Raw genomic sequence first — 19202 nt, forward strand, 5'->3', positions numbered from 1 at the left:
ACATTTAAATTCAGCATGTTTTAATGACATTATATCGGATGCGGCCGAAGTTTGTTCTACTTCTTAAGAAGTAACATCTGATAGTAGGTAACAGATGATTAAATTCTCTCCTCTTGTGATTTTTATTAACCCCTATGTGTCAGGTGGGGTGCTGTTCAAGCTCAACTGGAAAGCTCTGGGGTCATTCTTGCAATACTTAGAATATCACAAATAACCTAAAACATACGCACTGATAAAGCGTTATGCAACCATTGCGTCTCATTAAAACAGATTTCACAATGGTGGCAGCTACCTCATGACAGTTCTCAAATAGTAACTTTCAAAGATGACTTCAAATGGGGTCAACTGGAAGCCAGAATCATCACTGTTAGTAGAAGAGGTTTAGGAACGTTAAAGCTAAACATTCCTTGCCCCATTGCACAGTCACACATTGTTTTAAGTTACTGTTACTTACTGTTCAAAGTAATCTTTATTTTACATTTTATTTCTTACAAAATAAGTGGTTGGTTATACAAACATCTGTACAAATCAAATACAAAAAATGATGACTTCTACAGTCACGAGTAAGAAACATATTCATACAGGTAAAAGTCTCAGATTGTAATTATAAGCCTTGCATCTGGTCCATCTGGCTTTTACCCAGTCCTTGTGAAACTGAGATGCATGGGGCCTCTGCAGCCTGTAACAATCCTGTATAAATGCACACCTTATGGCCCTTTTTCAAGAGCCTACCTCTTCAGACAAGTCTACAACCTATTAGATTTGATACTTATAGATGTCCTGTTGTCAGACAGCTCTCACATCCCTCTGTCCAGCTGTTTTCTGTCTTCCTCCTCATCCTATTGGGTCTTGTTTTTGCATGACTGACAGCAGGCCTTCCTGTAGTACCAGTGTGTGCAGAGTTTCACCTTCAGAACAAGGGCACAGTTTGCAGTAGCTTTGTCCTTACAGACCTCATCTACAGGAGATGGAAAAGGCCTATTATTTAAAGTAATAAAGAAAATCAGGTACATAAAGACAGTTTTAATGCAGACAGTTTTTATTTTAGCAACTTGCTAGTGTGAAATACTTCCTTCAAGAGAGGAAGGTGACGACGCAGCTTTTTTTGTTGTTGTTGTTGACAAGTAAATCGCACGCTTTTTGAACTACCTGGAGCTTCAGTGGGGCAGGGCTGGATCTTGCATGTCTGCCGGGACTCTGGTTTAGTCCCTGGGTCGCAGCTGTGCCTGACCTCCTCTCCTTGGTAACACTTGACCTCCCGCACCTTCACCCCACTCCCACATGTCTTACTGCACTGGAATTGGAACAAGAAAGCACAGTGACGAGAGACAACAGTCAGATTCTCTACCTGGAAACTGCAAACCTAAAGACATGTGTTTAGTATAATTGATCAGGTTCAAAATATGGAAGGCTTATGCAGGTAGATACACAGATTGTACGTTTTAAGAAGCTTTGGTACCCTAAGTGTACTATTTCTGACAATAGATCGTTTTTATATCCCCATCTGCTGTGGGGATATAATCATTGTACTGTACAGTACAATGTGTGTTACTGATTTCAGATGTCATTCATGCAGTTGTTTGCATGGTGTTATGCATTTGAATATAGGAACACATGCAAATGTGGTTATTTTTGAATATTTTTGTAGGTTTGAATCAGACCAGGGATAAATAGTTATAAATATGGTTTGTGAAAAGTAACTATTATTTGAAAATAATTACTGGTACATATCACAGAAAATAGCTATTATTTTAAAATATTTAAATATGGTTTATGGAAAGCAATTATTATTTGAAAATATTTAAATAAAAATATGAGTAAAGTAGTTGAAGTACATTGAAATACTTTAAACTCTTCATAAATATGTAACTAACATATAGCAGCCTAATTGTTATCCTGCATTCTAGGCAGGTTAAGCCTTGTCTTTGTCTTTGTCTTTTGGAAACTGCTCTATTTCAATTAGATTTAATTTGAGCAATTAATTGAAATATTTGACTTTTATTTCAGTGGGTAAATATTTGAAAACAATTAAATATCTTTAACCACTGGTTTAATTGCCTATTTTGAAGCTATTGAATTGAACATTTTCCTCGTTAGAAATCCTCCTCAACCACCATGTGGTAATTGCAAGAACTGGTACCTAATTATACATTTAGGGTAATAATTAGGTTTTAGCTTTAGATTATTCATTCTAACTACTTGGGAATAGTTGAATACATTATATATATCTAACTACTAATATATATGATATATATATATATATATATATATATATATATATATATATATATATATATATATATATATATATATATAACTTACATATATTTAAATATTTTCAAATAGTATTTGTTTTCTGCAAAAATGTTTAAATATTTTCAAATATTTGACTTTGTGCAATTAATATAGATTTATTCAAGCATACATATTTAAATATTTCAACTATTTTAAATAGTTGGTGTTTACAAATAAAATATCAAATACAATTATATTTGTCCCAGGTCTGGTTTGAATATTCAAATAGTGGTACCAGCACTATGGTATCAAGTGCTTTCTTCACTAATAAATGGCTAGGGAGGCCTAATCCAAGGTATTGGGACCTTCAGATGTTGTCTGGCTTCTACGCTGTAAAATCTGAAGCCCTAAACATATTGTTACAGAGAAGAAGCCCCGTGTCAGGGGTCTACCTGTGACCATGATGTGGTGAACCATTTGGAGCAGGGCCTCTCGAAGCAGGCAGTCTCCTCCTCAGGTCTCTGTGAGAGGCTGCAGCTCTGCTCAGGATATTCCTTGTAGACCCCGTTCTCCAGTCCAACACAGATCACTAGCCAGGTCTTCGCCCCCCGACCACAGGTGGCATTGCACTGCAGAACATAACACCAATACAAAATCAGACTTAAGAAGTTACAAAGTAACAGTTGAAACAGAAAGCCCTCCACACTGTGGGTTATCATCACTTCTATACTGTATACCTGCTCCCACTCCTGCTCCACCCAGTGGGCAGGGCAGTTCTTGTCCCCGCAGGGGTACACGGCCAGGGGCTTCAGCTCCAGATCACACTGCGAGTCTGAGATAACATTCCCATTGCTGTTCTTGCAAACCACATATCTCATCATCCGGCCCTCGCCGCAGGGCCCTGAGCACTTGGAGACACAGAGATAAATAGAAATCTCAGAATAACTTCCTCTGATATAATGCACTGGTGTAAAAGAGATTCAGAAGATATCTAGATAGACTTCCGTTTCACTATTCAAATGTTGCGTATGTATTTGTTCGGCTTGCAAACTGGGATAGTTTTTGGGCTTACACCCTAACAGGAGAGGCTCATTTTTACTTGCAGAATACATAGAGAAATATATTAAACACCCCTGACTAAATAAAATGAAAGAGGGACCCCATGACTTCATTTTAAATGACCACAATTTTAACATAATTATCCCATTGAGGTTGTGTAGGTTCACCATTGTCAATCTTCGGTATCGACCAGAGGCTCACACCCTGAGAATCTAATTAGAATAACTATAACATTGCCCCTGACCCCTCAAATGACCATGTACCCTGATCCTACGACTGGGACTACTTAATACAAGATCTTTAGGAAATAAATCTGTCTTAATTAGCGATTTTATTTTGGAATTAATAGAGACTTGCCCATCAGGCTTATCAACATTGATTGTTAAGTAAGATAGGATTTTGCTGTTAGGGGATTTTAACATACATGTTGATGTGGGTCAGGATCCTCTTGCCAGAACTTTGATATCACTGTTGGAGTCACTGGGATTTACACAACATGTTACCAGCCCTACCCATGAGCGCGGCCATACACTGGATTTAGTCATTTCTCATGCCTTAGAAGTACAGAACATTTTAATTACTGATCTCACTTTCTCTGGCCATTATGCTGTTCTTTTTGAGTTATCACCCCACACGCTATATTAAAACTTGGTGTTATAATTCATCAACCACCGAGCTTTGTCTGCTTCAACTTTCCTACAAGCAGGATCCCTTGAAGAACAGGTAGAGAGTTTCACTGCCATTTTTTCTAGCGCATTAGACTCGGTAGAAGCCGTTTAAAAATGAAAATGGTTCTTAAAAGATGTTCCCCCTGGTTTGATGAGACAACTCACACACTTAAACGTGTGTGTCGTACATCAGAACGCAGATGGAGAGACACCAAATTACAAGTCCACTACCTTGCTTGAAAGGATAACGTTTTAAAATATAGGGCCATTCTATTCTTCTGCCGGATCAGCCTACTCGAATCTTACAGATAACAATTTGAATAACCCCAGAGTTTTATTTGTTTCTCTAGCTAAATTAACTAATCCACAGTCTGAGTCCCCTCTGTTGACTACTGTTGACTGTGAAGACTTCATGAATGACTTTAATAAAAACATTGCTGACATTCGCAATCAGGTACTCAATACCACCATTAAACAGAATGTGTCACGAAATAGCAATGACAAACCACACTTACTTGATGCTGTAACAAGTCTTTGACACTTTTTGTGTGATAAGCCTGCAGGATCTTACGAATGTAGTAATGAACATGAAATCCACTACCTGTATTTTAGACCCTATTCCGACTACACTGTTCAAGGAAGTATTTGCTAAGCTTAACCCTACAGCTCTAAGTATCATTGACAGCTCACTGTCTGGCTTTTTTCCTTACTCCTTCAAGGTTGCTGTTATTAAACCATTACTTAAAAAACTGGCCTAGACCCCACAGTTCAAACTTCAGGCCTATTTCTAATCTCCCATTCCTATCCAAAGTTTTAGAGAAAGTGGTGGCTCATCAACTTTACAAATTTCTGGTAGCATACAACATCAATGAGAAATTTCAGTCCGGCTTCCGCAACGCTTACAGCACTGAACCAGCCCTTGTTAAAGCTGTAAATGATGCATTGCTATCTTCTGATATGGGTTTACTCTCAGTTCTTATGTTTCTAGATTTAAGTGCTGCATTTGACACCACTGACTGCCTCAAAAATCGAGTGGGATTTAAATCAGGAGACAACTCGGCTGTAGGTGCACTGACTAGTTGTCTGGCTGACATCAAAAAATGGAGGTAAAAACATTTTTTGATGCTAAATTCTGATAAAACAGATAATGCTTTTTGGACCCTTAAATTGCAGAAGTAACATAAACTTATCTGACTTCACCCTTAGTGGCTTCCCCTCTAATTGGAAGTCTGAAATGAGAAATTTAGCTGATCAAGATCTTTCCTTTGAGCAACACATCAGGAATGTCACTAAAATATCCTTTTTCATTCTCGAAATATTGCTGAACTTAGGTGCATTTTCTCTCAATCTTATGCAGAGCTTAATGCATGCTTTTATATCATCAAGGATAGATTACTGTAATGTACTGTTCTCTGGTATTTCTAGCCGTGCTATTTCACGATTACAACTTGTACAAAGCCAGAGTTTTAACAAAAACCAAGATATATGAACATTTGCACTGGCTTCCTGTTCGTTTCAGGATGATTTTAAGATCCTGCTCCTGATATAAGGCTCTCATGACTGTGGTCTCCTATACCGAAAAGAACTCCTGACCCTATATTCTCCTAGTTGGCTTCTTAGATCACAGGGTGCAGCCTGGCTTAACATTTCAAGGATACAGAGAAAAAAATGCAGGTGGCAGAGCATTCTCTTGCAGCCCCTAAACTGTGGAATGACTGTGGTACGGCTTGCTGTGAGGGAGGCTCTGACTGTTACTGTTTTTAAAGTAAGACTGAAAACTTATTTATATAATTCACAGTCCTGTAAATTTTATATATATTTTCATTACTTGTTTTTAAATGCTTTTAACTATTAATGTATTTACTTATACTTATGCATTTATTACTTCTTGTATTGCTTTTAAGTGATTTAATTTCTGTATTATTATTTTTCCTTTGTTCAGCGCTTTGAGACGCTATATAAAAATAAAGATTGATTGATTGTGGTATAATCTTGGCTACACAACACATTTCTGCAAGGCATCACATCTAAATTCCACTGGTTAAAAAAAAAAAAAAAGACCTCAAAACAACAACACTCACCGGTCCCCAGTCAGACACAGTCCACCCCCTGTCGCAAGGCAGGCCATCACACTCCCTCTCACTCAGCAGTTTAGAGGACTCATTGCACAGACGGGCTTCCATTGAGCAGCACACCTCCCGTCTCACCAACCCCTTCCCTCCGCATCTTGCAGAGCACTGTCAGCAGGGAGGAGGAGTGTTAAAAACTTGATTCATGAACAAAATAGAAACTAAACAACACACATAAAAAAATGCAAGGATATAAAGTACTCAGAAATGTACAAAACAAGCGAGGGTGTTTAGACATTACCTCAGACCACTCGGAGACCTCCCACTGCAGCCCGCAGCCCTTGTTTCTGCACATCTTCCGTTCCATGGGCCTCTGGAGCGCTGCTGCCTCGCACTGATCATCATACACAGAGCTGTCGAACCTCGGTGCCAGCATCTTCCAGCAGCGCACTGTGCGGAACTGATAGCCTTCCCCACACGTCCTTGAGCACTCGTTCCACTTGCTGGTCTCCCACCTGAATTGCATTTAGGAACCACATGATTGGGAGTGTTTTGGTTTTTTTTCGCGATGGCCACTCACGTGTGCAACATCCAGCAACTGTCAGTCATACCCTCTGAGGTAACACTGTACTGAACGGTGGTGGTGTTTTGAAGTGTAGGATTGAGTATTTGACCAATCACTTGAAAGCCAGGTACTAATTGGTTCCCACTGTTTCAGGAATGTGTACCTCTCTGGTTTAACAAATTTGTATCATGTTTACCTTAGAAATTGACCAAAAGGAGTTTCTGAAAGTTTATACTGTACAGTATAATATGTGCCAGCTGCTGTTGACCCAGGAATCTTTGGTTTTATAATAAATCCACATATGCATCCATCTATCATATACAAAGCCAATGTGTCTGTTACAGGTCTGGCTAAACTGACCTGGGTAGACATTCTTTCCCTGAACAGAATTCATGAGTTGGTTCAGGTCGCGTAACTGCATTACAATAGTTTTCATCAACTTCCACTCCATCATAGCGGACACACATGGCGAAGGAAGCAGTGACTCCTGCAGAAAACAAAGACACATTTTAACAAACTAAATTCAGCAATCTATCTGCTTTTTTCCTTAAGCTGACGTTTTTAAAATCGGCAAGCATATTTCCAGTTAGCCCTAGAAAGTTTACCGTAGTAAAAGCATTAACAGAGCATAGTGAAAGCGTGGTAAAACAGAAGCACAGAGAGGTATGGAAAACTATGTTAAATGTATAGTTTAACCCTGGGAAAGAATGGGAAAGCTGCAAAATTACCATGCACATTTACTGTGGAAAACTTTTATAAAAGGTACCGACACATATGTTTCCAGACAGCTATTCAAGTTTTAAAAATGTTAAACGATTTGTCAGAAATGAAGAGACATTAAACAGGTAAACAATAAAGTACCATGAAGTTTAGATAAAACCCTATTTGCTTAAGTTACCAGCCACATTTTCATACAGAATTCTGTACATGTAAATGCAATAGTTTTCTTAACCTCACAAGCTCTTTAAAGTGAATGGGCTGTAGTGGACCACGGTTCAGTGTCTGTTGCTGTTCTTTATACATCTGCTAATTTTACTGAAGAAGTAATGGCTATGTTGAATACATGCATTATCTCACTGGAATATACAGTACTCTAATACATGCTACATATAAATAGTTGGGTGTGAGCGGAGGCTGTATTTTTTCTTTTTTTTTTTTACAGTGACAGGTCGTTCCACATTGTCTAAAACACCAAAATAGATACATAAATCACTAAATAAATCAATACTTTAATAAACATTTAAACAAAACAATTGCTGCTGTATTTCACATCGGCCGTTCTATATACCATCCATATCCTGAATTAAAAAAAGAAAATGTATACATACTTTTGTATATACATTTATATACACTATACATAATGAAGTGTATACAGCAGAATGTGTAGTGTGGTATGTAAATGCACCTGTAGTACATGTTGAACTGCAGGGTGCATACGCAGATACCTTCCATCTGTACAAGTCAGCCAGACTGATGTCATGATCTACCAAGCCCACCTCAAACTCATTGCTGTGGGAAAAGGGGAAAGCAGGGGAAAGATTATAAAAGGCCAATCCACTAGAACTAATATGCTACCATAGTTGTCGATTATGAAAATCAGGCTCTCTCATTGGGATTAATAGGCTAAAGTGTTCTAACAAAGCCTGCTGCAGTTGGCAAAAATCACAGATATGAATATTGTACCTTTGCTCTATAATTACTCTTGTGTTGGTGTCCCTTTAGGGGTCATTGACTTCTTAATAAGATAACTAAGTACAATAATAATGTGTTTGCCATTGAGTAGGCTTACAAGTTTTAGCCCTGTAGAAATAGACCCTGTTGACTTTGGCTTAAAGAGTGTACGCCATATAACGCTTGCACTGTTGTCTCAAAATAGACTATTTCCTCCAAGTATCTATCTCCCTCTCAGTGAATAAAGCTAAACAAACCCATATGCAATGACAATGTAGTGTAATGCAGTGTCCTGCAGTCTTAGCCAAGCTTTTCATTGTAATCTCCTGCTTGGTTCAATATGTCAGGGGTTGCACGGTTGTGGTGAGATTCCTTGCATTCCCAAAAGCTCAATAGATCGCTGCACCTACCTCTCAGTACCATGAGCCTGAACAGGCTCCACATCATGGAGATGGAGCAGGTTCAGCTGGTGGGAGGAGTTGGCTTGGGAGTGCTCCAGTTCTGAAATCATGCTATAAGAGATGCTTTCGTCAGGCCCTGTGTGGAGCTTGGAGTTGAGACTCTTGGAGTAGATCTCCAGGGACAGGTTGTTGTCAACGAAAGTGCTAGAGTTTTGGAGGCTGAGCTGTGACTGAGGGCTCCCAGACTGAGGGCACAGCACGAACTGCAATGAACTGTTCTTACAGGCCAGCCACAGACCCCCGGGCTTACAGAGGAGGCTGAGGAACAGGTTCTTGAAAAAAGTCTTGGGAGGGCGCCGGGTGAATTCTGGTTGGCAGAATTTCCATAGATCTGATTAGACTCGGGACCTGAATGAATAGATGATGCCAGAGGCTAAGATTTGTTTTTTTGTGCTGCTGCTTTTACATATCCATATACTGAATGCAGTTACATTTTAGATAATACGCTGAGATATCTGGAGCTGCTGTTTAGGGAGATTGCAGGAACAGAACAACGCTTTCCAAGGTGCGCTTACAATAACAATTTAGAGAAAACATTCAGGGTACTCACCAAATTTGGACAGCCTACCCTCACCTTGCAGCCGGTTGCCTACTTTATTTTGAAAGTGCTTGTTCACAGGCTTGAAGAAGAGAATGCCGGGGATATCGGAGAGGTTCAGGGGGGCCTGTAGCTCCCACACCAGCCCTTCAGACCCCATGTGTGTAGCGGGGCTGCTCTCGGAGGTCAGAGGGGGGGGTGTCATTCCCACGCTTGTAGTCCTCATTGCCATCGTACATGAGCTCCACTGATGTGCCATTAAAGTCTCGGACAGGGTCTTGCTTGTCTTGCTCAGGCTGCGGGCCCACACCTGTGTTTTCCACACTAGGCTCGGGGACGCTGTCGTAGAGCTCCATCTCCATCACTGGAGGCGCTGTCCTGAGCAGCGGAGAGCTGGGCACAGTGTACTCATAAGTGATGTGGGGCATCTTCCCATTCAGGTTATTGTACTTAGGGAAACGGAAAACAATATATAACAAACAACAACAGTACTCCCTGGGGCCCTCTCCCAGTTAGAGAATTGTTAATAATTAATATTGAAAGATTATGCAGTATTTATTTTCACTCAACCTACCATCACGTTCAGGCCTTGGTTGATAGGCCCTTGCGCGATTATGTATTCAAACCCATCTGCAAAAAGATTGGAAGGCCTCTGGTATTTGAATACCGTGCCTGCCACACGGAAGTTCCTGGGATTATCAATCACAGTGTTGCCATTGAAGAAGAAACGGCCCTCTTCATCTGACAGAGCTATGAGGAACAATGCAAGAACAGGAGCAAGAATACCATGACCTAAATATGATATTGTAACATGAAACTATTTTTTATTTACAGTATATGTTTTATGAGTGTTAAATGTTCCTTAGTAGAAAGAGAAGATTTATCAGACAGTGAATTAAAGAGAAAATGTTTTTGATTATTTCTCTGATAAACTGATAAAGTATTTGAATACTGGAAAACTGAAACAGGCTACAATATCCTACCTTGGGCTAGTTGTTACAGTTTAGTCTCACAGTTACCTAAAATATTTTCAGTTTTTCGTCGTTCGATGATCTGAATGTCTGTTGCTCTGATAGGGATGTTAGTTATAAACAGGTAGCCTGAGTAAAAGAAAATAAAAGGTCAAATGTAATGAATATATTGTTTATATTAAAATATCTATCATGTTATTAATGTTCTGATAATATATTTCACTCAGTAATGTGTAATACTTCATTTTAGAATTATACAAAGTTAAAACAGTTCCATTTCGGAACCTAATCCTTTAATTGATCATTTTCCAATTCAACTGAAAACCGTGGATCGTTAAAGTAAGCACAAAGAGCAGAGTACTGTGGCTTATTCAACAAAACCATAGTTGACTGATAAACATTAATCACATTTTCCTCTCTTAACATGATTTCACCGTAAAAAGTGGTGGACAATTAAGGGCAAACTGCCATTTGGCATTTTGAATAAAATTCAGTACAATGTTTTGACCCTTTAGTCTGTGGTAGTGTATTTTTTTGTTTGTTTATTGTCCTGTTCTCATGCAATACTCAGTAAAGGAGTTCATTCCTCTCCTTGACAAAAATAATGTAGGTGTTAAATGGGAAAAAAAAACACCTCCAAGTACTGAACTGGTGTTTAAATAGTTCTGCTTCTTGTAGAGTATTTCACCGATTCACCAATTATCTTGTTTCTAGAGTTGCAAGAAAATAAAGATTAGCATTTTAATACAGCTAACACTATTCCATGGTATATCTATACTTACATTGGAAACCAATAGCATATTTAGAACTGTGAAAGATCTTTAGCACCCTCTTCTGGATAAGGAATGCTATTTTTTTTTGTGAAAAAGTCACTTTGAAGTGTGGGATATCATGGTAACAACTAAAACTAATGTGGTTATAATGGTTATTTAGTAAGTTTACACATGCGTTTTAATGTCACAGATTTTTGCAAGACATCTGTTCCTAATTATTACACTGAGTTTTCAGCAATTTCACATGCAGCTTGCTTATTAGCAGTAAATGACAGGCAGATGTCAATAAATGATGAAAGATATACAACAAAATTCTCCCCATTCCAAAGATGTGGACTTTGGAATTCCAAACAGCCAAATTCCTCCATTTTTATAGAAAAATAAAGGGCTGGCTTTAATGGAATTTGAAACCAAAACTTCAAGGCCTCATCTGTTCCACATAGGTTTTGCATAAACTAAATTCCAAGTGACTTCACTGTATATAGTGTTCTTTACTTGGGTAGTGGTAGAAGCAGAAAAGCTTACAACCCCTGGATTCCAGTGCAAGGTATACCTAACTGTGTGATTCCGTTACGGTAAGACCCAGAGATCCGGTAGCATGATCTGTCATCCCCTCCACACACTCCACACTTATCTGTAGTTTTACTGGAGTACAACATCCCGTCACATCCCACTACCTGGCAGGGAAGCACAAGAGAAACCAGTCAAAAGCTCACAGCTCACAATCGTGCATTTCCACATACACTAAAATCTACACAAAATGGGTCAGTCAAGTCATCCACGTGTGTATGCAAATCTGCACACACGTGTGTGAAGCTCTAGTATTACTGTGTGTATTTACCTCACATTTGCCCTCAATGCAGACTCCCTGGAACATCCTGTCCCTACAGGAGGTGCCATCGTGAGCAGGGACTAGGAGCTGCCTCTCCCCATTGCTGGTGGTGCACTGCAGGTCGCACGGCTTGTTCGATATGTTGATATAGTCATCTGAGTAGTGTGTGAGTGACAAGAGAGACCATTAAACACAGAAACAAACTACAATTCCTGTAATGGACTGCGCTGTAACAGTCGGAATCCAGTTTGTCTTTGGAAAGTATCACTTGTGTACACTGACACGGTCAGATCCATTTTCATCCAGTACCTGTATTAAAAACTGCCGTTCTCAACCATTGTTTGAGATCTGTGAACAAGATGTCAAGTTGTGTCCTTCAAGCTTCTGCAAGCAATCTCTTTTACAGAATTAAACAGGATGCAGTTTTACTAGTACTTACAGTTAATTTAGCAAGCCAAATGCCAGAGAAGCTATAGCAATAAGGAAAGCTAGAGTGTGTGTTTTAAATGTGTTACCTGAATTTGACACAGCTGGTATTTCTTTGCTAAGCCAATGCATAAAGTGCTGTTCACATGTTGTGATGAAACAAGCCTGGAAAAATTAAGAAAGTATTAAATGAGACAGTTAGTAAGTAGGTGTTTAGATTCAGTTTAACTGTTTGGATTTTGTTTATAGACAGTAATGACAGAAAGACACCACATATTATCCTATATGTAAAATAAGTATTAATTACAATGTAACATTTTGAATAAATCTTTTTATTACAGACGTAGTTATTTTATTACATCAAAAGTGCAGTAATCAGCAATAGTGATAGACAGGCAAAGTGGATTAGAACCAGGAAAAATTGCCATAATGGTTACGCTTTGATAAAAGATTTTGCAAGCATCATTTCTATATTTGGCATCTCAACTACTGGTCCAATGTACAAAAGTGTTAACGTTTAGTTTATGTTTGAAGCCCCCACCTAGCGCACAGATGTTGTTCATTCCCACGCTTTTCATAAAGCTTTCATAAAACACACCATAGCAGCCAGATGTTGTCTCATCCTTTTTTTTTTACTTCACAGGGGCATGCTAATGGGTTCCAGCTGGGGCCAACTTTGACTATAGGAGGTGTAGAGCAAGAATGTGTGTCTTCTGAACCAAAGTGTAGATTTGTATTTGTTTTAACAATTACATTTACTTCTCCACTCAAAAAGCATGGCAAAGCATTGTACACAAGTGTAACAATTGCAGATATAAGAGCAGCCATCATACTGTGTTTTTTTTTTTTTTTTTTTTTTTTTTTTTTTTTGAGAAGGAGACCAATGTCCGCAGAGCAATTAACACCAATTAACATTTTCTCCAATTTAAAAAATATTCATTAAAAGGACAAAATACCTGTTTCAAACGAGGCAGAAGACATTTAAAAAATTGATTAAAAGTGTAAGTAGCTTCCAATGCTATTTTTACTGTTTGACATTTACAATCATTCTCAGTTGATCCAAGTTCTGTTGATCCTAATCATTTTTTTAAATATAAAATTGGATTTAATGTGTTCGTCACTTAGTTACGGTTTTTAAAATCCAGCAACAGTTTACAGCAAAGTAAGAGATTAATTTAATAGCACAGTTCATTTAGAGTTACTTCTTTAGCCAACTTGACCATGACCAAATAGACCAGCTTTTTAAAAAAAAAAAAAAAAAAACAACATCCAAAACTATTAGCTACACAATTCTGCTTCTGTTGCAAGTGGGATTGGGAGTCCTACCTTTGCTTCAGGCAGTGGCGTTCCTGGGACTGGACACCCCCTCCACAGGTACGAGAGCAGGTGGACCAGCAGCTCCACTCTCCCCACCACTTGGCAACCTCCTTGGTGAGGCTCAGGACCCCCTCTGACCCCTCACTACTGTCCTGGCAAAGATAAAGAACCAGCTCTTTACACCCATCCACATATTACAGGTGTGCCATGGATACCACAGGGCATGGGAGGGTGTTAAACAATCACTGGCATCTTACACAGCTTCAGAACTAATCAGAAGAAAAGTGCCTACAGGTGAGAAATGAAAACAGCAAGCTAGTGCCCGCCCCATAAGGTATATCTTACACCTTTTATAGCTTTATCTTTTCTGTTGGAAGTTCCAAAAAGCATGTCTTTAGACAAATCTGCCTATCGTTAGGGGCTTTTACAGCATGGTATCTGTGCTTGCAAACAGTCTTCTTTTGTAGTTTAATAGTTGTGCCCTGAGGAAAGTGGGATTCTAGTTCAAAGATGTTGGGGTTTGTTTTAAGTCCCAAAGGGAAATGTAGGCCCAGATGAACCGGCAGGCTTTTACTGGTATAAGTAGCACAGACACTGCGACTTCAATTTGAAACAGAGCTCAGGATTGGCTTGAATGTCTTCTCTTCTCTAAGAGTTAGTGATCGAGTAAAAGAAAAGGAAGCAGGGAAAGTGAGAGAGACAGAAGTGGAACCCAGGCCCGTGAATGAGAGCCAGATGAAAGGGGTGAGCGTTTGGGTTAAATTAACCTGACTCTTCTTGTCTAGACATCAAGTTAATCGCTCCTTCCAACCCCAGTATCACAGCACACAAACTGCACTTAGAAGCTGGCAGAAATGTGTTTCGTCTTCAGAATACAAACTATGCGCTCCTTGCAGATCTGTCTGGATTGTAAAAAAAACTATCATCTGTATCTATCTTTTACATATGTGTATCTATAGGAGATTCAGTGTCTCCTTTCCCAGAGTTGTAAACATGTGCTAAAATTGCAGATCAAACTCTCTGCACAGAATTAATTTAAGGTCAAATATGTTTTTTTTTTTTTTTTTTTTTTTTTTTTTTGCATAATTTCCTTCCTATCGATAACTTTTAAAAAGGACACCAGAATGAAAGCTCAATGATTGCATTCATGGTATTCCCTGTTATATATTGTGTGTGTGTATTCTCAGTTATCTGCTGGATGTATAAGATACTGGGTATTCAGAATACCCAGTCAGCACTTGAAACACTGAACATATATAATAGAACTGAGTTATGACTGCCTGACTATGAGATGCAGAGAAAGGTCACCACGCACAGACAGCACAGTAATATAACACCTAATAAAGTAAAACTAATTGTAAACACATTTATCAGAGTTAGTGTTCAAGCGGTACTGCTGCAGTTAACGTATATCTGCCTCTGCATACTTTAAATAAGTCTTCCCTAATGGAGTCTTTTACCTTTCAATGGCAAAACAGGATTCCGGGGATGAATACTACTACTACTACTGTTCTAGCTTATATCCTGTGCAGCAGTTATTAAGACCCCACCTGACCTGTGTAATACCTACTTCACAGGAAGTGCACCTACCATATAGTAGATGGTCTCTACCTGAGTTATATATTAAAAAAACAAAACAAGGTCTGGAAAACTGAAGAATCTACTGCAAAAAGACAAGGGAGACTGCAGAGATGCTGGAGGTAACCCTTTTAAACACGTTATATTATTAATGTCCATTAGTATACCAATTACTGATGATTAGCAGTAAAAATCTTTCAAATGTTAAAATTAATTAAATATATTGAAAATTTGGATTATGTTTTTTTTTTTTTTTTCCGAAAAGCCTTTAATGAGATAAAAACAAACAAGAAAGAAAGTAAGCAAGACAGGTGGTTTGGGTAAAACCTTCCTCGGTTATGTTTCTTAATCGTGAAATCTGGAGCTTTGTCTAGTCTATTTATCCAGAGAGCAGGGATAACACAGCAAGAAGAGACCATGGAGGCCTCTTCACAATGCCCCACAACTCAAATCATCCTCTACACCATAAGGGAGCAGTTTTTTTTTTTTTACACAGACGCTTGATTGGCAAACATGTTTAGCTGAGGACTGTATATTCCCAGGGTTATACACTGAATCATGTATAAAAGAGCACCTCTACTGTAAGACCGTCTACTTAGAGGGCAGTATCTGGAATCCTTGTAGTGATATTTCTTACCTTAAGATCACCTGTCTAAAGACTATAAACCTATAAAAACTAGATGGCCCTTTCAGGGTTTTTTTTTTTTTTTTAAGCTATTGATCCTTTAACACACTGACTTACTAAAGTTTGGGCACAAAATACAGTTATTGTACATCTTTCCTTATTGATATTGCTCAATATTAACAGATTTATCGCTTTACATAGTGTCAATAGTGCTGACAATGATTTTGCAAATTTTTATTTTACTATAGACCAGCAATTTACATTAATGCGGTGTATACAGAGGACGACAGATTTAACTTGGAAACCAAATTTGATGTCTCATTTCTACAGAACTGATGTTTTATATAATGTTTTAATCTCGCTAGAAAACATGATTTTGTATCAATTTATATTTTATTTGTCAAGTCATTACTAACCGTTTATAACGCTCGCAGAATCTACTCTGCCGCTACCAGCCTCATTAAGTTAAACCCAGTGGACCACAAAGCCTCCTTCAAATAATGTGCAGCCACTTCAACAACCTTCAAATTTACACAGTAAGACTCCAGCTGAGCTTTGATTTCAATGCTTAAAGACCACAAAAAAAAAAAAAAAAAACCCTTAGGCTCTAACATCGGATTTAACTTAAAAAAAATTAAATAGCTCTCTAAAGAATAGGATACTATAGAACTGCGGCACTAAATTTATAAATATCATTCATTATGTGTGTTGTGTGTGTGTGTGTGTGATATATTATAATATATATATATATATATATATATATATATATATATATATATATATATATATATATATATATATATATATATATATATCCCCTAAATCCAAAACAGTAATATACCGCTGAGAATGCAAACAAGATTAGTACAAGATGTTACATGTTTTTAAAAAATGAAAAATAATGTTTGGGATTTACCTTAATGTTTGAATTGGCGGCATTTCCAAAAACTCCGTAAAGAAAAATTACACAGTACATTTGAATGCAGCCAGATCTTCTGTTCCAAAGGCAGTGCATGGTTTACTTGAACGCAAGGATGCCTCCCTCAGATTTCAACCAGAATGCAAAAGGAAGCAAGCAGGTCTAATGAGATGAAACATTCCGAATTAATAATGACTTTACAACCTGCTGGCTAAGAGACGAAGAAGGGGGCCGGTCCCCTTTAGGTTTGATTGACGTGCTATACTTGCGGAACAGAGCACGTTCCCATCAATTCTGTAGTGTGTGTGTGTATGCGCGAGTCTGTGTTTTAAAAAAGGTGCAGGGGGTTGAGTGCAAAGGCTTTGGGTTTGTCTGTGTTTCCATTGCTGGGGAATTAGACCGTGCAACCCTATAGAAAGGAACCTGTCTCAGCAGGTCTTTAAATTGGCCACAAAAATGAGCAGGGGGTTGTGCTCCCACTTTGTTTATTATTTATATTAAAATAATAATAATAATAATAATAATAATAATAATAATAGAATTGACAACAGATACAACCTCCATGTTAGGGGGAGGGGCAGGCTTAATGTAATTTTGCCCTCTTCAGCTCCACTACTCTCCATTGCCTTAGCAAATAGTGTCATTATTGTCATAATGATGTATAATTCTACCAAGAGGCTTATCAGCATATTTAGAATATATTCCTTTTTTTTTTTTTTTACTGATTCAAACATCAGTAACTTTTGGTAATGAGCAAAGGGAATTAACTCCAGAAACACATTGTGGAAATGGGTGTGGACAAATAAGTCCTGCTGACACCAGAAAGTGTTACTGTCCCTAAAATGTGTGAGGTAAATATAATTCCACCAGTACCTTAACAAAACCATCTCCCTAAACATAACTTTATAAAGCAGATCAACTACATTGCTAAATAAATTCCCTCACACACACACACAAAAAAAAAAAAACAGCTTAAAGACTTCATTGCAAGTACTAAATACATCTCAACTTCTGAGAAAACAGATTTAAGGGAAGTAGTAATGACATGATTTGAATTGTGACTATACCCATGTAACTTTAAACACTCATAAAAGCAAGATTAAATAAAGTAGTATCCAATGTTTCAACACACATTTTAGCCACTGGAAAAATAGCCTTGCTTGCCAGAGGAAACCAGAGGACGGGGTAGCTTGTAACAGAAATGTACTGGCTTGTTGCTTTTACTGGTTGTAAAAGTCCAGCACAACTTTATATGTATAATTTATTTTTTATCTAAAGACAACAGCACACTGTACATAGAATTGTACCGTAAAAGGACACTGACAGTTGTTTTTTTATTATTATTTTTTTCCTTAAACCAACATAACCAGATCATAAATGTATCCCTGTGTCACACAAATTTTGTGTGACACCCTAACCCTAACCCTAATGGTTAAGGTGACTGGCTTCAGAAGATGGGTTTTCATGCTTGGTGCGCCTAAAGTTACAAGAATTAAGAAACCCAGAATCATGTTTTTTGACACACTAGCGCCATTGGTCTATTTACTATTACTTTAGAAAAGGTACTGTAGTCTCAGATTGGTGCTAATCCTGATCTGTGAAATCTGACGAGGTGACAGATGTGCACCGCCCTGCGGCAGCAGAAATGCTGGCCGTGGCACTCCAGTCGTGGTCACCCTGGCAACAGTGCGGGGCAACCCAGCCGTGGTCACCCTGGCAATAGTGCGGGGCACCCCAGCCGAGGACACACTGGCAGTGTTGGCGCTTGCAGCGGCAATGCTGACCTTAGTGTGGGGCACTCCAGTAGTGCCGGCGGCACTGGCCTTGGAGGGGGCAGTTAAAAACAAAGTGACCCCACTCCCCGCAGATGAGGCACCAGCTTGAGGCTTCAAGAGCACTGAGGTACCTGTCCCAGCTGCTTTCCCTCTTTGGCGCTAGAGATGGCACTGGCTCCTTGGCTTGGGTTGGATTTCTCCCCGGAAAAGCCATTCCTCCACCGTGCCCCTCACCCCGTCTGTAGGCCTCCCACCACAGGGTGTCTACATATGGGCACCTGTCTGCAAGGTGCCCATACTCCATTCCATTTTCACTTCTCTTTTCTTCCCCCTCAAAATAAACCTACAGTTCGGTCTCTAAGTCTCTAGGGCCGCTATCCCTCTCCAGACACCATATGTGACGTACGCGTTACCAAGGAGACTCAGAGACCAGAAACACTGCAGTTAAGCGCGCATGCGTATTTATTTACAATCAAATTTTATAACACAAAAACAACAAATTCCACACACAGTATCTTCACATCACAACTTCTCGAAACTAACACCCATGATCACCCTATTTATACACCTGTGGCTGGAGCCTTAATTAATCATTCTTCCCATCTTATTTTTTCCAAAAAGTTTAATTTTCAGAACAAAATCATGGCACTTAGTGTTCAAATACATTTAGAGTAACACTTACTATTTAGAAATACAATTAAACGTAAGAAATGCACTAGT

General features: G+C 38.7%; 1 protein-coding gene across 1 annotated transcript; it reads right to left on the minus strand.

Annotated features, from left to right (window-relative positions):
* Positions 1–115: 115 nt before the first annotated feature.
* LOC121327104 (ADAMTS-like protein 2) lies at positions 116–18786 on the minus strand. Its single transcript, XM_041270904.1, has 19 exons — positions 18614–18786; positions 18384–18525; positions 13595–13737; positions 12358–12433; positions 12178–12190; positions 11852–11997; positions 11564–11687; positions 10286–10366; positions 9837–10016; positions 9422–9639; positions 8678–8913; positions 8002–8105; positions 6957–7083; positions 6333–6546; positions 6044–6199; positions 2973–3143; positions 2688–2864; positions 1150–1294; positions 116–958 (listed from the first exon to the last, which is right to left on the minus strand). Exons 1-19 carry the CDS (start codon positions 18784–18786, stop codon positions 840–842), a joined length of 2745 nt encoding a protein of 914 aa, XP_041126838.1. The 3' UTR covers positions 116–839.
* Between the last annotated feature and the right edge of the window lie 416 nt (positions 18787–19202).

The sequence above is a fragment of the Polyodon spathula genome, chromosome 14 (genome assembly GCF_017654505.1).
Source record: "Polyodon spathula isolate WHYD16114869_AA chromosome 14, ASM1765450v1, whole genome shotgun sequence".
Classification (NCBI taxonomy): Eukaryota; Metazoa; Chordata; class Actinopteri; order Acipenseriformes; family Polyodontidae; genus Polyodon; species Polyodon spathula.